Source organism: Loxodonta africana, chromosome 1, assembly GCF_030014295.1.
Source record: "Loxodonta africana isolate mLoxAfr1 chromosome 1, mLoxAfr1.hap2, whole genome shotgun sequence".
NCBI classification, from domain to species: domain Eukaryota; kingdom Metazoa; phylum Chordata; class Mammalia; order Proboscidea; family Elephantidae; genus Loxodonta; species Loxodonta africana.
In genome coordinates this window covers 7,124,384-7,143,378 of record NC_087342.1, presented here as the reverse complement: position 1 = coordinate 7,143,378, position 18,995 = coordinate 7,124,384, and the positions used below count along the sequence as shown (strand labels likewise).

General features: G+C 40.2%; 1 protein-coding gene across 1 annotated transcript; it reads left to right on the top strand.

Moving 5' to 3' along the window:
- The first annotated feature begins 232 nt into the window (after positions 1-232).
- Positions 233-1,355, top strand: LOC100676713 (ubiquitin-conjugating enzyme E2 N-like). The gene has a single exon (XM_003412983.4). It carries the CDS (start codon positions 268-270, stop codon positions 724-726), a length of 459 nt encoding a protein of 152 aa, XP_003413031.2. The 5' UTR covers positions 233-267; the 3' UTR covers positions 727-1,355.
- The last annotated feature ends 17,640 nt before the right edge of the window (positions 1,356-18,995 follow it).

Here is an 18,995-nt window from a genome sequence, read left to right as displayed (position 1 = left end):
ACTTGAGAAAAATAAGATAGGTTGGCATTTTTCAATAGATTTTATGAAACACAAAGGAAACACAGGAACAAAGCATACTGAGACATAAAAATTGTTCTGCTTATAAAGTACAGCTGCTGTTTCTTACAATAAAGAAGTTACTCATAAACCTTGTCCCATTTCATACATCATCTGAGATGCCACAAGATGCCTATGGTGGCTTCCACTCATGCGTGAGGTGAGCAGAGCCGGAGATGAGACCAGAGGCCGAACTCGGGATCTGACAAGATGGCCTGGATGCCCTGTAGGATTATCAAGGAAACCCAGCATTTGCTCACAGAACCAGTTCCCGGCATGAAAGGAGAACCAGATGAGAGCAACGCCCGTTATTTTCACGTGGTCGTTGCTGGCCCCCAGGATTCCCCCTTTGAGGGAGGGACTTTTAAACTTGAACTATTCCTTCCAGAAGAGTACCCAATGGCAGCCCCTAAAGTATGTTTCATGACCAAAATTTATCACCCTAATGTAGACAAGTTGGGAAGAATATGTTTAGATATTTTGAAAGATAAGTGGTCCCCAGCGCTGCAGATCCGCACAGTTCTGCTGTCGATCCAGGCTTTGTTAAGTGCTCCCAATCCAGATGACCCATTAGCAAATGACATAGCGGATCAGTGGAAGACCAATGGAGCCCAAGCCATAGAAACAGCTAGAGCATGGACTAGGCTATATGCCATGGATAATATTTAAATCAGTCTGATCATCAACTGTGCATCACTTCTCCTGTTCTGCCAAGACTCCTTCCTTTTTTGTTTGCATTTAATGGACACAGTCTTAGAAACATTACAGAATAAAAGCCCAGACATCTCCAGTCCTTTGGTGATTAAATGCACATTAGCAAATCTGTCTTGTCCTGATTCACTGTTGTAAAGCATGAGCAGAGGCTAGAAGTATCATCTGGATTGTTGTGAAACGTTTAAAAGCAGTGGCCCCTCTCTGCTTTTATTCATTTCTTCCCCATCGTGGTTTAAGTATAAAGCACTGTGAATGAAGGTAGTTGTCAGGGTTAGCTGCAGGGGTATGGGTGTTCTTCTTTATTTTATTTGCTTTTTTTGAGGAGGGAGGTAGTTTTATTTTAAATTTATGGGCTCCTTTCCCCCTTTTTATGGTGATCTAATTGCATTGGTTAAAAGCAGCTAACCAGTTGTTCTTTAGAATATACCCTCTTTATTTAGACTCAGTAGATGGACAAGCTTGATTGTTTGAACCAAAATGGGAGCATTAAACAAACATCACAGCCCTCACCAACAACATTGTGACTTTGCTATCAAGTGTAGAATCTTCCCTTTAAGAAAAAGCTTGTGACCATTTTGTATGGCTTGTCTGGAAACTTCTGTAAACCTTATGTTTTAGTAAAATATTTTTTGTTATTCAAAAAAAAAAAAAAAGATGCCTATGGTGATGGCACAGGTAGCGAGCAGGTTCTCTGAAAAAAAAATTTTTTTTTTTCTTAACTACCAATCTCCATATTGACGTGTTTCCTATAGACCAAGAGTTCCTGAAACCTTTGTGGTATAGTTCACCAGATATTAACTCGTTTTGTGTTGTTTGTTAAAACATACGTAATTGTCTAGAAATCTTATTCCAGTGGACTGGCCAATGGCCTCTCCAATGTCTGTAAATTCCAAAGAGCTTATGTTTTTATAGTCACATCTAGCTTCAACCTTCTGACTCTGTCGAATTAATTCAACTTGTGGCTCGTTTCACCCTCTGGCACTGTGTTAACAACCCTCACATGGAGCTGAGAACCTTGAAACACATACTTACCTGTCTTAATTACCCCCAAATTAAAAAATATATATATATATATATACACACACACAAATAAACAAATAAAAACAACTCGAGATATTTGTGTTTCCTATCTTGTGGAGATAGTGAGTTTGCATCTGGATATGCAAAAAATATTAAATAGAATACTAGATATCTTTGTTCCTAAACATTTCTTTGGTTATTTGGGTAGATTTGAGAACTAGTCTCCCAATTTGTTCCTGCAACTTTCTATTTTTATCTCTTTTTTCTTCCCTTTTCCCACCCCTCCCCTCCGCTGTCCTCCTCTCTCTACCCTGCCCTTTCCTCCCCTCCCCTGCCCTCCTTTGCCCTCCTTTGCCCTGCCCTCCCCACTCCTCTCCTTTCCTCTCTTCCTTTCTTCTCTTTTCCCCTTTCTGTCCTTTTATTTTATTCTCTACCTACTCTCTTTCAAACAGAACCTAAAGTAACACCATTTTCAATACAGGAACGTTCCACTTTTTCAGCCCTTGCTTTGGGCTTCTTTTTGCATATGCTGGTGGTGTAGTGGCTAAGAGCTTGGCTTCTAACCAAAAGGCCGGCAGTTTGAATCTACCATCTTCTTCCTGGAAACTTTATGGAGCAGTTCTATTCTGTCCTCTAGGATAGCTATGAGTCGAATCAAGTCAACAGCAAACAGATGATGGTAACAGTTTTTGTTTGTTTTTTTTCCGCCAAGAATACTGAAGATCATTTGAGATTTTCGAAGTGAGATATGTCTTCTAAACTCCTAGAATTTTCTTTTTATCTTTACAGACTGATTTTGAAATATATTAGTAGAACACAGTACCATTTTGTTGATGAGACTTATACAAGCACAGTAATTGAGAGCTTGCTTGGTTTCAGCCCCTTAAGCAGGATCATATACTGACCTAGCTTTTAACTGTTTGAGAATAAAAAGTACCTTACTAAACTCCTTCCCCTGTTTTTAGTCGCTATAAAATGAAACCCCAAACATATTGTGTGGGCTACCCTTGTTGGGTACCCTAAATGAAAGTGACGACCCAAACTACTTCCCTCTTGAAAGGGAGAAGAGGATTTATTTAATATTGCAAAAATGATAAACTAGTAACTTGACAGGTATTTAGTGATGTTCCCAAACATCTCAAGAGTTACTCTGCCATCAGTGCTGAGGAACTACTCAGAGTCCTCTGGAACGTGGCTGGGAAGGCCTCCTGAAGAACTCTCCCAGGGTCTTGGAAACTTGCAAGTACTTATTCCAACACAGTGAAACTGAGTTTATTTTTTTTTAATGTAGCTCAATTTTTATCATTTTTTGAGGCACAAATCATGTCAAGGTTTCCTAGTTCCAAGTGCTGCCACGGACAGCAAGCATCACAAGTAAGGAACAGAACACAAGTAAGGAGAGAGGCAAATCTTGAAAGCAAAAGAAACCTCTGATTGGCTAAGTCAGTTTCCATTAAAGGAAATGACAGTAAGTAGTTATTAAAGAAATTTCCAGAAGGAAGGAAACATCTCAAGACAAACCCTTACCATAGAAATGCTTTTATTTTTGGTGCAAGCCCTGAAGTAAATTTCCTTGAATACAAGAGGACTCTTTTATTACCAGTAAAAAAATAAAATAAAATAAGAGCTAATTCAAGTGGACTCCTCCATATATGGAGGGGCGGGGGGAAGGGAGAGGCTTCTCCCAGAGTGGATTAATGCAAAGTACTCACAAAGTCATCTGAATATACATGCCGTCACCTCACTTAGCTGATATTCCATTAGAAATAATGTGGTAGGAAACACAGCGGGTCATAAGAAAAAAATCCTTAAATTGCTAGTTATTATAATATCATCCCTATAAAAATATTATGATTATCCCCATTTTACAAAGGAGGAAACAAAGTCTAAAAGGTATTTATTTACCTAAAATGGCCAGCCTGCTAAGTGGCAGAATCAGAATCTGAACTAAAATCTTTAAATTCTTGACTCTCTTCACCAAATCACAGTATCTGAACAAACAGATCTAGAGATCAGGTCAAAGTGAGTCTGGTGTGTTTGGCTCTAGTTCACAGTTGTTTCTAGTTTTGTTGCAATCTTAACATACCTGTTTCTGTTTGTAATATCTGCCGACTTCAGTACCTGGCTAATGGAAGACTCTTCACCTACTTCCAAATACATAATTAATGTTGAGTCTGTTTTGATTATTTATCATGTACTTAGAACAAGTCATTCTGTTCCTACCGATTATAAACCCCTCTAGTGTTTTCATTCAGAGGAAAAAGAAAAGAGAGAGATAAAAAAGACACCATGAAAGTATTCATTTAGGTTTTGGGGTTCAACGGTTTAAACCATTTCTCCTTTGTAAAACTGAGACTGAGAGAAAACAGAGGTAGAAAATAGTCAGGAAGGAGAGTAAGAAGGAAGACAAGGTCTAGAGACCAATGACTGGGTCTTGTGAAAAAAAAAAAAATCACATGAACTTAGTTTCTGCCTCATTCTCTCCCTCTCTGTGGTCTGCACCCCTCTGCTAATGGATAAGCTACAGCTCCAGAACTAATAGGCTTGCTTTCCTCATATGGATCCTAATTGACTCCTCCAGGTCCCCCTCTCCTGCCCTATCTCTGGCGTGGCACCACCTACCATCTGCCTCCAGGAGACAGGGAGCAATTACCACTCTCTGCCGTACTGGCGCTCCTTGGGAACTCTATGGGGCAGTTCTACTCTATCCTATAGGGTCGCTATGAGTTGGAATCTACTCAACAGCAGCGGGTTTTTTTTTGGCCTTCGTTCTAGCCATGTATAGAGAGGATGGGGAAGAGGGGCAGGGTGAGGGAGAAGGTAATGATGAAGATAATGAAGGATCTGAGAGAATGTCATTCATAGAGGAACCTGGGCCTTGAAAAGATAGATAATGAGGAAGGAACAGAGGTAGTCAGGCGTTAGGTCTGGCCAGGTGATAAAGGTCCAGGATTCTGTGGTGATATGTTGAAAACTTCATTTCTATCACACTTGTTAAGTAACTTTCTGTGTGTATTTTGGAGCAGCATGCATAATGTACCCTGAGCAGCAAAGCTGCTGTCAGGGACAATTGTTGCATTACCAATAAGATACAAATAAAGCTGGATCAGGAATTAAACTGGGGGTTTGCTAATGAAAATGGGGAACAAGGGACAGATGCCTGCTCCCTGATAAGAATGGATCACCCTCTGGTTTGAGCAGAGAAAGTTAGTGAGGAAAGACTTCAAAACCAAATGACTCCCAAGTGAAAGGGTGGCATCCTTCACAGAGCAGGAGATTTGTGTATTTGAAGTTTGTGTGAGGGAGAATGCCGAGGTAGGCTTGAGAGGTGGGGCTGCCTGGGGCATAGGGTGACGTGTACGTAGTGCATGAGGACGGATCCGAGGAACTCACAGGAGATAACTCCAGGCCTGCTCTTGTTCAGGATCCAGCTCTCCCTCTCTCCACTCTCGTCCATTTCCCAGTCTCTTTTCCCTACAGTCATTTATTTCAGTAGCAGTCCTCAACCTTATATCTCTTCATTGTTCCCCCCTCTGCTGCCAGGTATTCAATGTCCATTTATAACTCCAAGCCAGTCTCACCTTTCTGGAGAATAAAGAATCTGTCATAACTGTTTGGGGTTACCAGTCTTGCTTCTCCCAGCTCCTTTTGCAGGACCTCAGGCCACTGAAACTGACCTTATGACACCCTGAGGAGAGGATATCCCCAGTCAATTCTGTAAGAAATGGCTCTTTCTTTGCTAATAATAGGTTTAACAACAGGTTTGGCATGAAAGAGTTAGGACTTTGGTCAACTACAGCTCATCAATAAGGAGCCCTGGTGGTGCCATGATTTAGTGCTCAGCTGGTAGCTAAAAGGTCAGTAGTTTAAACCCGCCCAGTGATTCCAAGGGAGAAAAGTCCTGGTGATCTGCTCCCATAAAAACTACAGCCTAAAATCCCTATAGAGCAGTTCTACTATGTCATATAGGGTTGCCATGAGTTGGAATCGACTTGATGGCACACAACAACAACAACAACAGCTCATCTATATAAACGCTTTCATAATTTCCTAGAAAATCAATTTCACAGCCTTGAGTTGATGATGACATTAGAAAAGAAAAAGAAGATAACAGGATAGCAGTGACAGAAATGGGGAGAGCAAGAGAAAGGAAAATAGACAATGTGTTTGGATTATCTAAATAGCAAATGTGCCTTTTCTCAGGTATGGTAAAACTCAACAGGGACCTCAATATAATTCATTGTTTTTGTTGTTATGTGAGATCGAGTCAATTGGTAAATATGATTCTTACAAAAGAAAGTCTGTTCTTTACCCATCTTCCTCCATCTAGGTCTTTCTTATGAAAACGCATCATATATGAATCATATGGGAATCATGAGGGAGGGTCACCCTGAAAACTCTTCACTTCCCCTGTCATTATCAGGGCTCCAAATCTAAGCTTATTGGAAGAAATTTGTTTGGAGAGGTGTTATTCTGAAAAATAACGTTAACTTCTGTGTCACAAACCTCAGGAGGATGGGGCGGGAGGAAATGGCCAGGACATTTGAGGCTTGTATTGGATTGGTAGGCTTTTAGCTGAGTCCTGCTGCTTTGAAAACAAATGGCATCCCTCTGCTTGCAGAGGTAATGGAGCTGTTAGGGTGCTATTCAAGAATAGGAAAAGACCAGGATTCATCACACCACACAACAAGGGATTATCTCTTAACCTAGTTACGAGGTAAAATAGGACCTCTTCCCTTCCTGCCCTGGCTCCTTGGGTTGTTTTTTCTCGATGGAACTGTGAGCTAATGAAACCAAGCTGCATAAATCCCAGAGGAAGGCAGGCAAGAAAGAGACAGAGAAAAAGGGAAAGAAATGGACTTGCGATAAAAGAGAAATAAGAATAATGGATAAAAGTGAGTTTGAAAAAATAACGAAAGAAGAAATGCTGAAAGGAGAGGGACTCAGCAGACAAGAATCAGGTGAAAGAGAAATAAAAGTAGCGAAAAAAATGATTTAAAGAAAAAGAGACAGAGAAGTCAAATTGCTCTGAAATCATCTTTACTGAGAGCCAATGGCCACACCTCACCGTTTGTTGTCTGAGCTGTGCATAATTCCCTGTGTGTTCTTAGTAACACCTTTGGGCCATTTGTTTCTTAACAAAGGTCACTGTCACACATGCTTTATAGTTCGTGGACCTGAGTTGGATATCTCTCTTTGGAAATGATTGAGGAGATAAAGGATCTTCCCCACCAAGGAACAGTGATTTGAAAGTTCTGGAAGGAAACCCCTTTCTTGGGGTGGAGGAGGAAAGGGCATAATGAGCACATGGAGTTCTTCAATAACTCAGGATGCATTTCTTTATTCTTGTCACCATCCTCAAGGGTTCTCAGTAAAAAAACAAAATAGCAGAGCAGATAACACAAGAAGGAGAGGCGCATTATGTTAGCCACAGGTAGAACCCGGTGGCCATGGCCGGAGTGTGGGCCTTGAGTATTGTGCAGCAGTGCTGCCCTCTAGTCTCCATCAGGACTTGCAAACACTTCCCCTGGTGCTTGTTAAAATAAAGTTAGCGCTGTCTTTAACCTGCAGTGTGTCCGACCTGTAGAGCTGCCATCTGCTGTTAAACTCTCTTTTGAGACTATGCATATGGAAAGAAAGAGGGAGGACAGGGAAGTGAATACAGGAAAAAGGAAGGTGAACGAAAGGAGAGCTTGTCTGAGTAAATATGTTTCTACAGTGACCACTAACCTCAACAAGTCTGTCCTGTTTTCTTTCCAGTTACACTCCCCCGCAGATTGCCTTCTGTGTTCTACGTTGCACACTCCTCTTCTCCTCCCATTTCTCGTATCTTCCTTCTATTTTTTCTTTCTCTTTCTGTTGTTCCATGTTCATGGAGCTTCAATGTTTATTTAAATGCTGTGCAACACGCTGTGAAGGATACAAAGAAATGACTGGTGGGTCTCTGACTTCTAGGTGCTCACAGTCCAGTGGATGAAACAAAACTAGTAAACAAACCATTTAGCAAACAACAGTCTGATGCTAAGATATGTGAGGGAAATATGAAGTGAAAAGTGCAACTGTATTGTTTTTCCTGCTTCTGGCTATGAATGCAACTGGCCATGTTTCCAAACCGTTAAGCGACTGTAGGCCAAGGTTTAAATCTATTTCACTTAACCCGTGGTATGGATTTAAACTTAGGACCACTCAGAGTTTAATGTGTCAGCGAAAAGAAAGGGTTTGGCACATATCCTCCAAAACTCAACATCAGGGCCAGGCAGAGCTTCAGAGTTCTCTTTGAGCCAGGAAGCCAATGGGTCTGACTAATAATCCTGAATTACTTGAAAAGAAGTCTCTCCATTTCTCATTTGTATTCCCTTTTCTATACATTAAAGAAAAAGTAAGGCAGAGAGGGAGATAGGGAGAGAGAAAGAGAGAGAGGGAGGGAGAGAAGACATGCGTTCTGATGAGTAAAGATGAAGCCTGAGTACACACACGCAGGTACATGGATGTCCCACCCCCCACCTCCCGTTTTATCTTTATCACATAGGCACTAGTTTATTGGGAGTACTTGTCATGGTACACACAGCTTCGTGTTATGATGCCTCCGGTGGTACTGACTACAGCAAAGACAGGAATTCATAGTTTCCTGGAAGTTGAAAATATTTGAGTGTCTGTATATATTTTCCAGGGGTGGGAAGGAAACCAGCTCTACAGTTAAAACAGAGAAAAGAGGAGATCAAGTAGCTCCCACCTGCACTAGCCATGGTCCTGAAGTTTGTCCAGGAGGATTCAGAGATACATTTTGGATCTCCAGTGTCCGCCTTCTCCCCGCCCTTTTGTCCTACCTGTCTCCAAACACCCCTTGAACTACGGATACGATAATCATACCTGAACGGATAACAGGGACAGGGACCAGAGCAGATTTCCCGTGGTGACTGCAGGCTTTTGAAGGAGGAGGGGTGGGTAGTGGATTCCAGCCTTATCCTGAATCTCGGCGATTGCCTTAGGGATCCTCTAAAACTGCCACCGACTTTTAATTACAAATGTATTATTAAATTAATGACATTTATCAAACAGGCCCCAATCCCTCAACATAAAGCACAATGTATAGCTAAAAAGTGGATGGATTATAAATATTCTGTCATTCTGAATCTGTAAATCTGGGTGGTGTTATTTTTTTGTGTAACGTTATTATCGTTTTACTTCATTGTATATACATATAGGTCGATGACCTAACTATGACATGTATAGAATATCTCTACCAAATAATTAGAAGGGGGTTAAAATGGTTCAAAGAAAATCAGTTTTTCCCAATCCCAAAACAGAACTCAAAATCAAAAGCTTTTAATGTTTTAAAATCTGAAAACATCTGAGTGTCTATATATTTATATATCCCCATTTTATTAACTACAAACACTTCCTTATATAATTCATAAATTTATTTCAAAAATGAGGGCTCATAAACCCTCTTAGATAAAGCCAAAAACCCACTGCAGTCCAAATGATTCCAAGTCAGTGACTCTACAAGACAGAGTAGAACTGCCCCACAAGGTTTCCAAGGCTGTAATCTTTATGCAGAGCCCTGGTGGTGCAGTGGTTAAGAGCTCAGCTACTAACGAAAAGGTCAGCAGTTCAAATCTGCCAGCCACCCCTTAGAATCCCTGAGAGGCAGTTCTACTCTATCCTATAGGGTCACTGTCAGTCGATTCCATGGCAACAGATTTTTTTTTTTTTAAACTTTAGGGACACAGACTGCCATATCTTTTTCCCCCAGACTGGCTGTTGGGTTGAAACTGTCAACCTTTCGGTTAGCAGCTGAGTGCTTTAACCACTGTGCCACTAGAGTTCTAGCCTCTTAGATAAGAACTGGCATTTTTTGTTTCTAAGGATGAGGATGAGGAACCCTAGTGGCACAGTGGTTAAAAGCTTAGCTGCTAGCCTAAAGGGCAGCAGTTTGAGTCCCCCAGCTGCTCCTTGGAAATCCTATGGGGTGATTCTACTCTGTCCATAGGGTTGCTGTGACTTGGAATTGAGTTAATGGCAACAGGTTTGGTTTTGGTTCTGGTAATATATTTGAAACCAAGAATATCCTTTGAAGATTTGTTTTCCTTAGACCAACAGTATTTTCCCAAATCCTAGGAAGATCTTTGATAAAGACGCTGGATGCTTGTTTTCTATGGCTGTGCTTACCCGTGCATTTTGCAGTTCGCCCATCAAATCCAGCATAACAATCCTGGTCTAGCAAACTAAGCTCATCTCATCGGCTCCTCTAGGAAGGGGTTTCATGATGTTCTATAGGGGAGCCACAGGTCCAGCAGCTAAGAGGAATCAGAATGATCATAATTGGACCCAAAAGAATGTGAGGAAACAAATGCCTTGCTATCACAGGGATAAGACCAAAAAAACATAAAGAAACTTCTGAGGTTGAGAAGACTCAATAAAAGCAAAAATATGTCAGTAAAACTTATTCCCTCTTCCCCGAAAATCCACTTTTATCAAAGCCTATGAGATTTTGACTTGGGATAATGGCTTTAGCCTCCAAGCTAATCTCCCTTCGTCTTATTCAACTAACAGATTGATTTTAAGCTATCAGGTTGAAACATTTGAAATTGCTATTTCTGTTGATCAAAAAGGTTGCATATTGGTAGATCAAAATGGTGGTCCAATTGGATACTTCACTCATTTCAGCACATTTCTTCCCTGTTCAAACACTCTCATGTCTCGTTTCTTACCTTGTGTGTGGAAGCCATGAGTCTTCTTTGCCTAACAGTTGTTATGCTTCCCTGTTCCTTAGTGGGTTTACCATCGAACATTTTCGTTTTCTTTCTTCATCTTTTATAATTCTCTTTTCCTTCTATGTAATCTTCAAATTCCAAGGTTCCTTCAAGTGCTTGCAAACAATTCGTATTAAGCAAGAAGATTCCCTGAAAAAATTTTATACTTCACTGATATGTCCCTTCCTATACCTCCTCAAATGTATGATTATACTAATCAGAATGATATATACATAAATGTATACTCTCCTAATAAGGCATCATTGTTTCAGCTGTGTGTGTTTTGTATACTAATCTTTAAGCACTTGCAATAAAAAAAAAATCTCCTTTTTATTTTACTTATTTTAAAAAACCCTGGTGGTCATGGTTCCCAGACCTTCTGTTAGCCCAAGACAGGAACCATTCCCAAAGCCAACTCTTCAGGCAGGGATTGGGTTAGAAAATGATACTGGTGAAGAATAAGCTTCTTGGATCAAGTAGACACATGAGACTATGTTGGCATCTCCTGTCTGGAGGGGAGATGAGAGGGCAGAGGGGATCAGAAGCTGACCGAATGGACATGGAAAGAAAGAGTGCAGGGAGGGAGAGTGATGTCTCATTAGGGGAGAGCAATTAGGAGTATATAGCAAAGTGTATATAAATTTTTGTATGAGAGACTGACTTGATTTGTAAACTTTCACTTAAAGCTCATTAAAATTAAAAAAAAAAAATTTTTTTTTTTTTTTAGTCTTGTCCATGCTGAGTACCTGGAACAGTTTCTGGGACATCAAAGCAGATCTTACTCCTTAAATTGACCCTTCTCCAACAGGTTATTTCTTTCTTTCTTTTTTTTTTTCCTTTTTGGCTTTAACAAAAAGAAATTTATTTTCTCATGGTATAGGAGGTTAGAAGTCCAAATTAAGGGGATGGGCTTTAGGGGAAAGTATTCTCTATCAGCTCTGGAGGGAGATACTTGTCTCTCACTTTTTCTTAAATCTATTTTTATTGTACTTTAGATGAAGGTTTACAGAACAAACTAGCTTCTCATTAGATAATTAATACACATATTGTTTCGTGACATTGGTTGCCAACCCCATAACGTGTCAGCACTCTCCCCTTTTCGACCTTGGGTTCTCTATTACCAGCTTTCCTGTCCCCTCCTGCCTTCTAATTCTTGCCTCTGGGCTGGTGGGCCCATTTAGTCTCTTTTTGTTTTATGGGCCTTTCTAATCTTTGACTGAAAGGTAAACCTCAGGAGCTATTTCATTACTGAGCTAAAAGGGTATATTGTGGGCCATACTCTTGCGGTTCTCCAGTCTCTGTCAGACCAGTAAGTCTGGTCTCTCTTTTTTTTTTTTTTCCCCCTCAACAGGTTATTTCTATGTCAAAAACCTAAACTAAACCTGTTGCTGTCCAGTGGATTCTGACTTCTACCAACCCTATAGGACAGAGTAGGACTGCCCCATTGGGTTTCCAAGGCTATAATCTTTATGAAAACAGACTTTTACATCTTTCTGCCACAGAGCCTCTGGTAGGTTCGAACCACCAACCTTTCAGTTGGCAACCAAGCACTTAACCACTGTGCAATCAGGGCTCCTTATTTCTGTATAAAAAAAAAAAAAAAAAAAAAAAACTAGTGCCATCGAGTATAGTAACCACAAAATACCAATCTAAGCACTGTGAGCAGCCTTTAAATAGCAACTTCTCTTCCAACTCTCTGGGACTGCAATTTGTGAATACATATTGCTCCAGTAAGTACTGGTTATGGGTCATAAAAGAAATAAAAATAACACAACAGCAATCAGGCTGACTCTCCTTCCCAAACCTGCCTCCAGTGCTGATTGTTCCAAAGCATTACTTACCCAATCACTCTGTTGGCAAAGTGGCTGACTAGGGACACACACCAGGCACACAGTAAATCACTACTATTACACGGTAAATCACTACTATTGGAGGTGATGAAACGTCATTATAGCAATACTAACAAAAAGTCATTGAGTGCTTACTATATGCCAGGTGCTACTTTAAGCTCTTCAGAAAGCCTTATCTCTTTTAATCCTAAGGATTCCTCATAAACCCCTATGAGGTTAATAAGGCTTTACAGTTGAGGAAACTGCAGAAAAGAGCAGCTAAAAGCAAATTACCTCAGTTCAATTACTAGTTCTTAGTGACAGCTGAGTCTGAGCCCAAGGAGTCCAAATTCAGAGCCTACTTCCTAAACCACATGCTAGAGCCCCCTTCTTCTATAACATGTTCTTCTAGAGGTTGAAGAATCTTTATATCCCACCGAGTCCTACTCAAAACTAAATGAATTTCCTAGGATCGCACAGCTCCCCACTGACTCAGTTAGGACTGAAACAAGTTTTCTTCACTTTGACTTGACTTCTAATCCAGTGTAGTTCTAACTACACTCAACTGTGTTTCCTGAATAAGATGAGAAGAGTGATATTCAGGAGAAGAAATAGAAGTTCTATTTTGGCCTCCAAGGTATGGAAGTTCATTATTTTTAAAACTCTTTTCTTCAGGCATCGCTTTCTTTAGACGACAGGAGAAATCTTGCTTTAACACTAGGAAAAAAAAAAAAAGAAAAGAAAAATGGGAGATATAAGATTTCATTCTGTCCTTTTCAGGTTATAGTGTTTTGGAGCCATTTCAGGTTATAAATACACACTGTTCCTATGTGATGTTCCCGTTCATTGTGGGTTTCCAGTGGCCTTTCATGGAGGGAGAAGCCTGCCCACAATTGGAATTTCTCCAAGTGTAACTGGAATTCTGCCTACGAAGACCCCAGTGCAGTTCATACTTCCAGAGAGCTGAGAGAAGTACAAGTGCTTTTAAAACAGACACTAGTGAACACACACCAAAGTCTAGTAGCTCTCTTATGTATCTTTGTGAAATTTGAAAGATATCAATCAAAAAATGATACAGAAAAAATCTTTAAAACTAAGAAAACTATTCTAGGACTGGCTTTGGTTGCTATTTTTAGTCCTAATTTCTTGTGGGCTATTTTGGGCTTTTTGTTGTTGTTGTTATTCTGTTCTTGGACCTCAGAAATTGAACTCAGCCTGTTGACCTTCTCTTTGTGTGGCTCTTGAGAGAGCAGTCGAGGCTGCCATGCCATCATCCATTATCTGTGCTCCATCATGTGCTGTCAGCAGACTGGCTACCATCCCTCCCTGGCATCACGATACCAGAACCTGCATCATTGGTCTGTTACACTCTCTGACTTGCTCTCTGCCCCTTCTCCCTTGTTTAATACTCTCTTCTTTTTTCCACTTCCCTCCCTGTTTTCAAACCCTTAGCAAAAAGGAGCCACAGGAATACATGCAGAGTGGAAAACTGTTTCAGGGAGTTTACACTGATTTCTGAGCCTTAGGTTCTAATCCTGATTTTTTTCAATGGATCCTGTGGAAAGCCAGTTGATGTTCTTCATATTCTTCACCTACAAAGTGGGGGTCACAGTGCTGGCCTTTCTTTTAAAAGGTCATTGTGATATGTTACGCCCTAGAGAACGAGCCCCAGGTTAGTAACGAGTGGCATCACTTACACTTGGCTCTGGAATTGAGCTGGTACTCAGTGAGCTGACTAACAGCACAAGATAATGAGGCCATGCCTGGTTATGATGACCAATGCCCTAATGGAATTTCCTACATCAAACACACATCCTGCATTTTGCTTTATTTTATTTTAATTGAAAACTTGGAGAAATGCTTCATGCTTCATAAACGTTCTGTTATTTTCAAATCAATCTACTATACTGGAAAACTTAATAAACAAATAGATGATGATCCCGCTGAGTTGTTCAGCATTACTTATTCACATCTCACCAGCTTCATGCCCTGCCCGCCAGCCTTCTTGTTTCTTGCTTTTTGTTTATTTACTTATTTTTTTTCAGACATTAATTTTCAGAACAATACACTCTGGGGCAGGAAAAGTGGTAAAGTCTAGAACAATGCCCTTCCAAACTATTTTTTGTTTGACTGGTTAGTGAATTATATCCAATGTTCCATAGTTAACACATTTTTTTCCAAAATAAATGATCGAGACAGGGTGGTTTCGTCCACTCAAGGTTTTTGTTTTGTTTGTTTGTTTGTTTTTAAGAAAGTTATAAAAGTGTTCTTGGAAATGTCTGCCTCTGGGCATGTGTGCGATGTGTTGTTCTTGTTTGTTATCTTCAAGTCCTAATGGCCCAATATAGGTGGCACATGAGCTGTAATGGACAGAAGGCACACTGCTAGATATCTCAGGATTCGGCCAGGGTCTATTCTTGCCTTGTTGCCTCTACTTATTCCATCTTGTAACGTACATATTAAAATAAAGGAAACATAAAATAACATGATATGAGGAAGAACATTTTTCAAGTGGGAAAAATGAGAAAAATGAAGACCAGTAGAAAATGCTCATCATTTCTTGTTAGCTGGGTGCTGAGATCATCTGTGCACCTGGTATTTGTCTGGTGGTCACATGTCTAAGCCGTAATATCTTTGAGGACTGAGATCATAGGTCATTTGGTAGAATTCAGAGTACATAGCATGCTGTCTAGTTTGATAGGTGGAAAAACTCAGGACAATGAATTCTAAATATAAAGGAAATGGTGGTTGAAGTGAAGAAAAATAGAAGTGGTCAGGGCATAAAACTCCACTGGCAAAGCAGAGGAACTTGGCCTTCTCAGGTAGTTACCAATGAATAATAGACACTACGATTCCCCATTTCACTGTGGAGAATAAGCTTGTATGAGGACTCAAATGGGGAGATCTTACATACCAATACAATTCTGTGACCATGTACGTCATCGCCAGTTCCAGCCTTGCTAATTGATTTACTAACTAGCCTCTAGACCAGCATGGCAAGTGCTAAAGAATGAGATTTTTTCTGTGTTTTCTAGGATGGTTAAGGTTGTTATAAAAAAGTATCAGGGTCAGTGAAGCATTGGTTGAGTGAGAACATAGTCTCAGAGCAGACAATTCCATAGTTCATGGTTTACCTCTGTTTCCTATTTTTGTATGAAAAATTACCAGATTAGATTACACAAAGACAAATACATTATACATGCATTGGTATATCATGTTGGCTTTCCCAATTCTCCTTTTATATAAGAATAAGTGAGGAATAGATGGACAAGAAGAATGAATGACGTCAAGATTGAGAATGAGATGGTGCCTTTAGGTGGGCTTGATAAGCATCTTTGGTTTTTCCACCTTAACAGCCATTAGTTCATCTAAGATGTATTTGGAAATAGAGGGCTAGATAGTTTCATTTTTCCCTAGTGTCCAAAAGAATTATAGCATCTATGGGAAGGGGAAAAGAAAATTCTAACTAGAGTTTAATGGGGCAAATGTACCCCCTATGTGAGCTACACAGCTTAAACAAGTATAACCAAGGAGGATGCATAGCGGAGATGGAGCCTATGGGGATGGATAGGCACATTGGGAAACCTGTATAATGTGCTTGACCTTACATGAATGTGCTTGAGGTGAGCAGGCGTATAAGCTGTTGTTTAAGTTGAACACGAGGAGGGATGGAGGGGTGAAGAATGCCTACGCCTTGAGCTAGTATGTGTGTTAGACCTGAGGTGGCTACGTATAGGCACTGCATTAGTAAGCAGCGTCACAGTAAGTGAATGGAGAGGAAATGAATGAGAAGGGTGAACGAGGCTTTGCCTTTACTTATACTTCTGCACTAATTAAGTACAAAAGTCCTCTCGACCATGTTTCAGCCATCATGGAATGGATCTCACCAGGGAAAGACACTTGGCAGTTTCTTACAAAAGCAAAGGAAAGAAGGTAGGCTGTGAGAAACTTAGAGTAAATCTACTCATTAATGAAAATCTGTTTTTAAAGCAATTTTCTTTGGTTCACAGCTTATTTTCAAGATCAGGATTAATACTAATTGTAAATTTATGGAAAGTGGTAATACTCAAGACACAGCAGGCTCGCTGTGCATAGCTGTGCACACCCTCTGGGGATACACGATTTGCAAAGATGTGGCTTGCGTGGCAGGTTACATAACTGATACGACGATGGGCGGTGCACGCATTCATGATGTCTGGGACAACCACGTGCATGTAAAGGTTTGCATCTTGAAGTTGAGATGGAGTCCCCTGGGCGTCATGAAGATTAACTTGAAGGAAGTTCAGTTGTAGTATATACAGCTCACATCTTCTTGCAATTTGTGGTCATAATCACGACAATATTACCAGTAAATACTTATTAGATGCTTAATATGTGCAAATCACAATTTTATTCATTTAATTTTTATAGCCCTATGAGTTAGATTTTGTTTTATCCATATTTTAGAGATGAAGAAAGGGACCGTTGAAAGGTTAGGAAGCTTTCTTGAGGTCATTTGGCTACCAATAAGTGGAAGAGATGTATCTTGAACCCAGACTGGCTGGGTCCACAGCCTACATAATCACGAGGCTAGCCTGCCTATATGCACACACTAGAACTGGAATTCTACAGAAGTTCGATGAGTAGTGAATTGTGTGAAATACATCCATGCCAAAGAATACTTAGTTAATATAGCATACTATGAAAACTACATAACACAGACCATTTATGATCAGTTCTAAGACACATATTTTATTTACAAATACTATTTGTAAAATTGAGTTGCATCTTAAAGTCGATGATAAGAAAGCATTGCATCACAGCTTCATTGACTATATATTTCCCTTTCTCTGTGATTCGTAAAATAACAGTAAGTCCTACCATCAATGGCGTCTTATTGTCAGTAAAATAGAGAAGGCGGTTTGAAGGCCTGAGTGCAATAAATTAAGGGGTGGCATATGAATGCAGATATAAGAATGCTGGTAGATGCATATATGCCTGTTTTCTGGTGAGAGTTTAATGTACTTGCCCTGACTCAAAGGACACAGGGTACACATTTCCCCTAGGACAGGGTCCACTGATAGGGCTGCAAACACAGAGTTATGTCATTAGAAATATCAGAGTGCAAAATCAGGAATAACAACAATGATCAACCTAGAACATTTGAAGAACCCGGAAGTACATGTTGGTAAATGAGCACAGAAAGGGGTCACTATTTCATAAAGCTTGGGAGCTGGAGTCAAGTTCACCCTTGTTAGAATCTCAGCTGCTCTGCCCTTATTTAACATAAGAACACGAGCTGCTACCCTATCAGCAGCCCTGTGCTAGAGGAAACATGTGTCCTGTGTTCTTGAGTCAGGGCAGGTACATTAAACTTCTCCCAAAAAACAGACATACAGGCAGTTACCGATACTCTTTTCATTCATGGCCATGTGTTTTCGAACCTCTGGAAGCCTCCATGTCTTAATCTGTGAAATGGGTTATGTAAGCCTATCTATGAAGAGTTTTTCTAAGGACTGGTTGAGCATTTAATAAAATACGGTGGTTATTATCCTTTGCAAATGGGGCTAAATCAGAAGCAAGCCATTCTGCACCTTGTACCTTTTTATCAAGTTATTGTTGAGTGGTCCCTGATGTCTCCCTGTACTGTGTTACAGCATCCCTGCAGTATTAACCATATGCCATCCCACAGAGCATTTCCCTGGGCGACAACGGCTTTCCAGGGGAGGCTGCTAGCTCCTTCCTGTGCATTTAACTGGAAACAAATCAACGTTCATTATAAGAGTCAAAACTCATGAAATCCCTTGCAGTAACCACATACTGTTACTGTTTTGGTATTATCTATCTATCTATGAGCTATTTAGCCAGTCAATAAATTCTCTTCAAAGTAGTGTTCAGATGGTATCATTTGTTCAGGCTCAGTGTTCATATACTAATGCCTAGCTTTTTCTAAAATGAAAACCTGCCTATCTGTGACGGGCTTGGGTACAAATACATGGGTCCTAATACTTTAATACTGACCCATCACTGCTACTGGAGTAGCAGGCTTTAGAACTCAAGTGTCTTTCTAATGCTAAGGGTGGACGCATATTGTAACGAGGGGCACCTTGCTCATGGTTCACATTTCTTTAGCTGGAGAAAGCAACGCTTGGAGCTGTTTAGTGTTTTGCCAAGTGATTAGCTATTTTTCTGATTCCTGCCACTAACTTTAGCACCTAGTTGCCTAAGTTGTTGGGGAAGGGGAGGCTTACTTCTAGCTCCTGATGTCTACTCCTATCTTCTAAACAGAAAGGATGGGGTCATCAAGTTAAAAATTATAATGAATTAAGAGTATACCGTTCAACATTTTTAGAACTTAAACTAGATGAAATACTGATATCTGCTTTGTTTTTGTTTTCTTTAGTATTATTTTCATGGAGTTAAACACAATGTTAAGAGATACTGTCCAGGCTTCACCCACGTAGTCTCACAGGCAGATAGATGTTTGGACCTGGGTGCTGGGAATATCCCAGTTTGGATGACCACTGCCAGGAGTATTTACACAGACTGTAATCTGGTCACAGTTGTAGATCACATAACTAGCACTTTGCCTGCCATACAGAGGGTAATCAGTAAATATATATTTAATAAATGAATGAAT

Excerpts from the sequence above, each read along its gene's own strand:
- LOC100676713 (XM_003412983.4), top strand. The coding sequence starts at position 268 with ATGGCCTGGATGCCCTGTAGGATTATCAAGGAAACCCAGCATTTGCTC.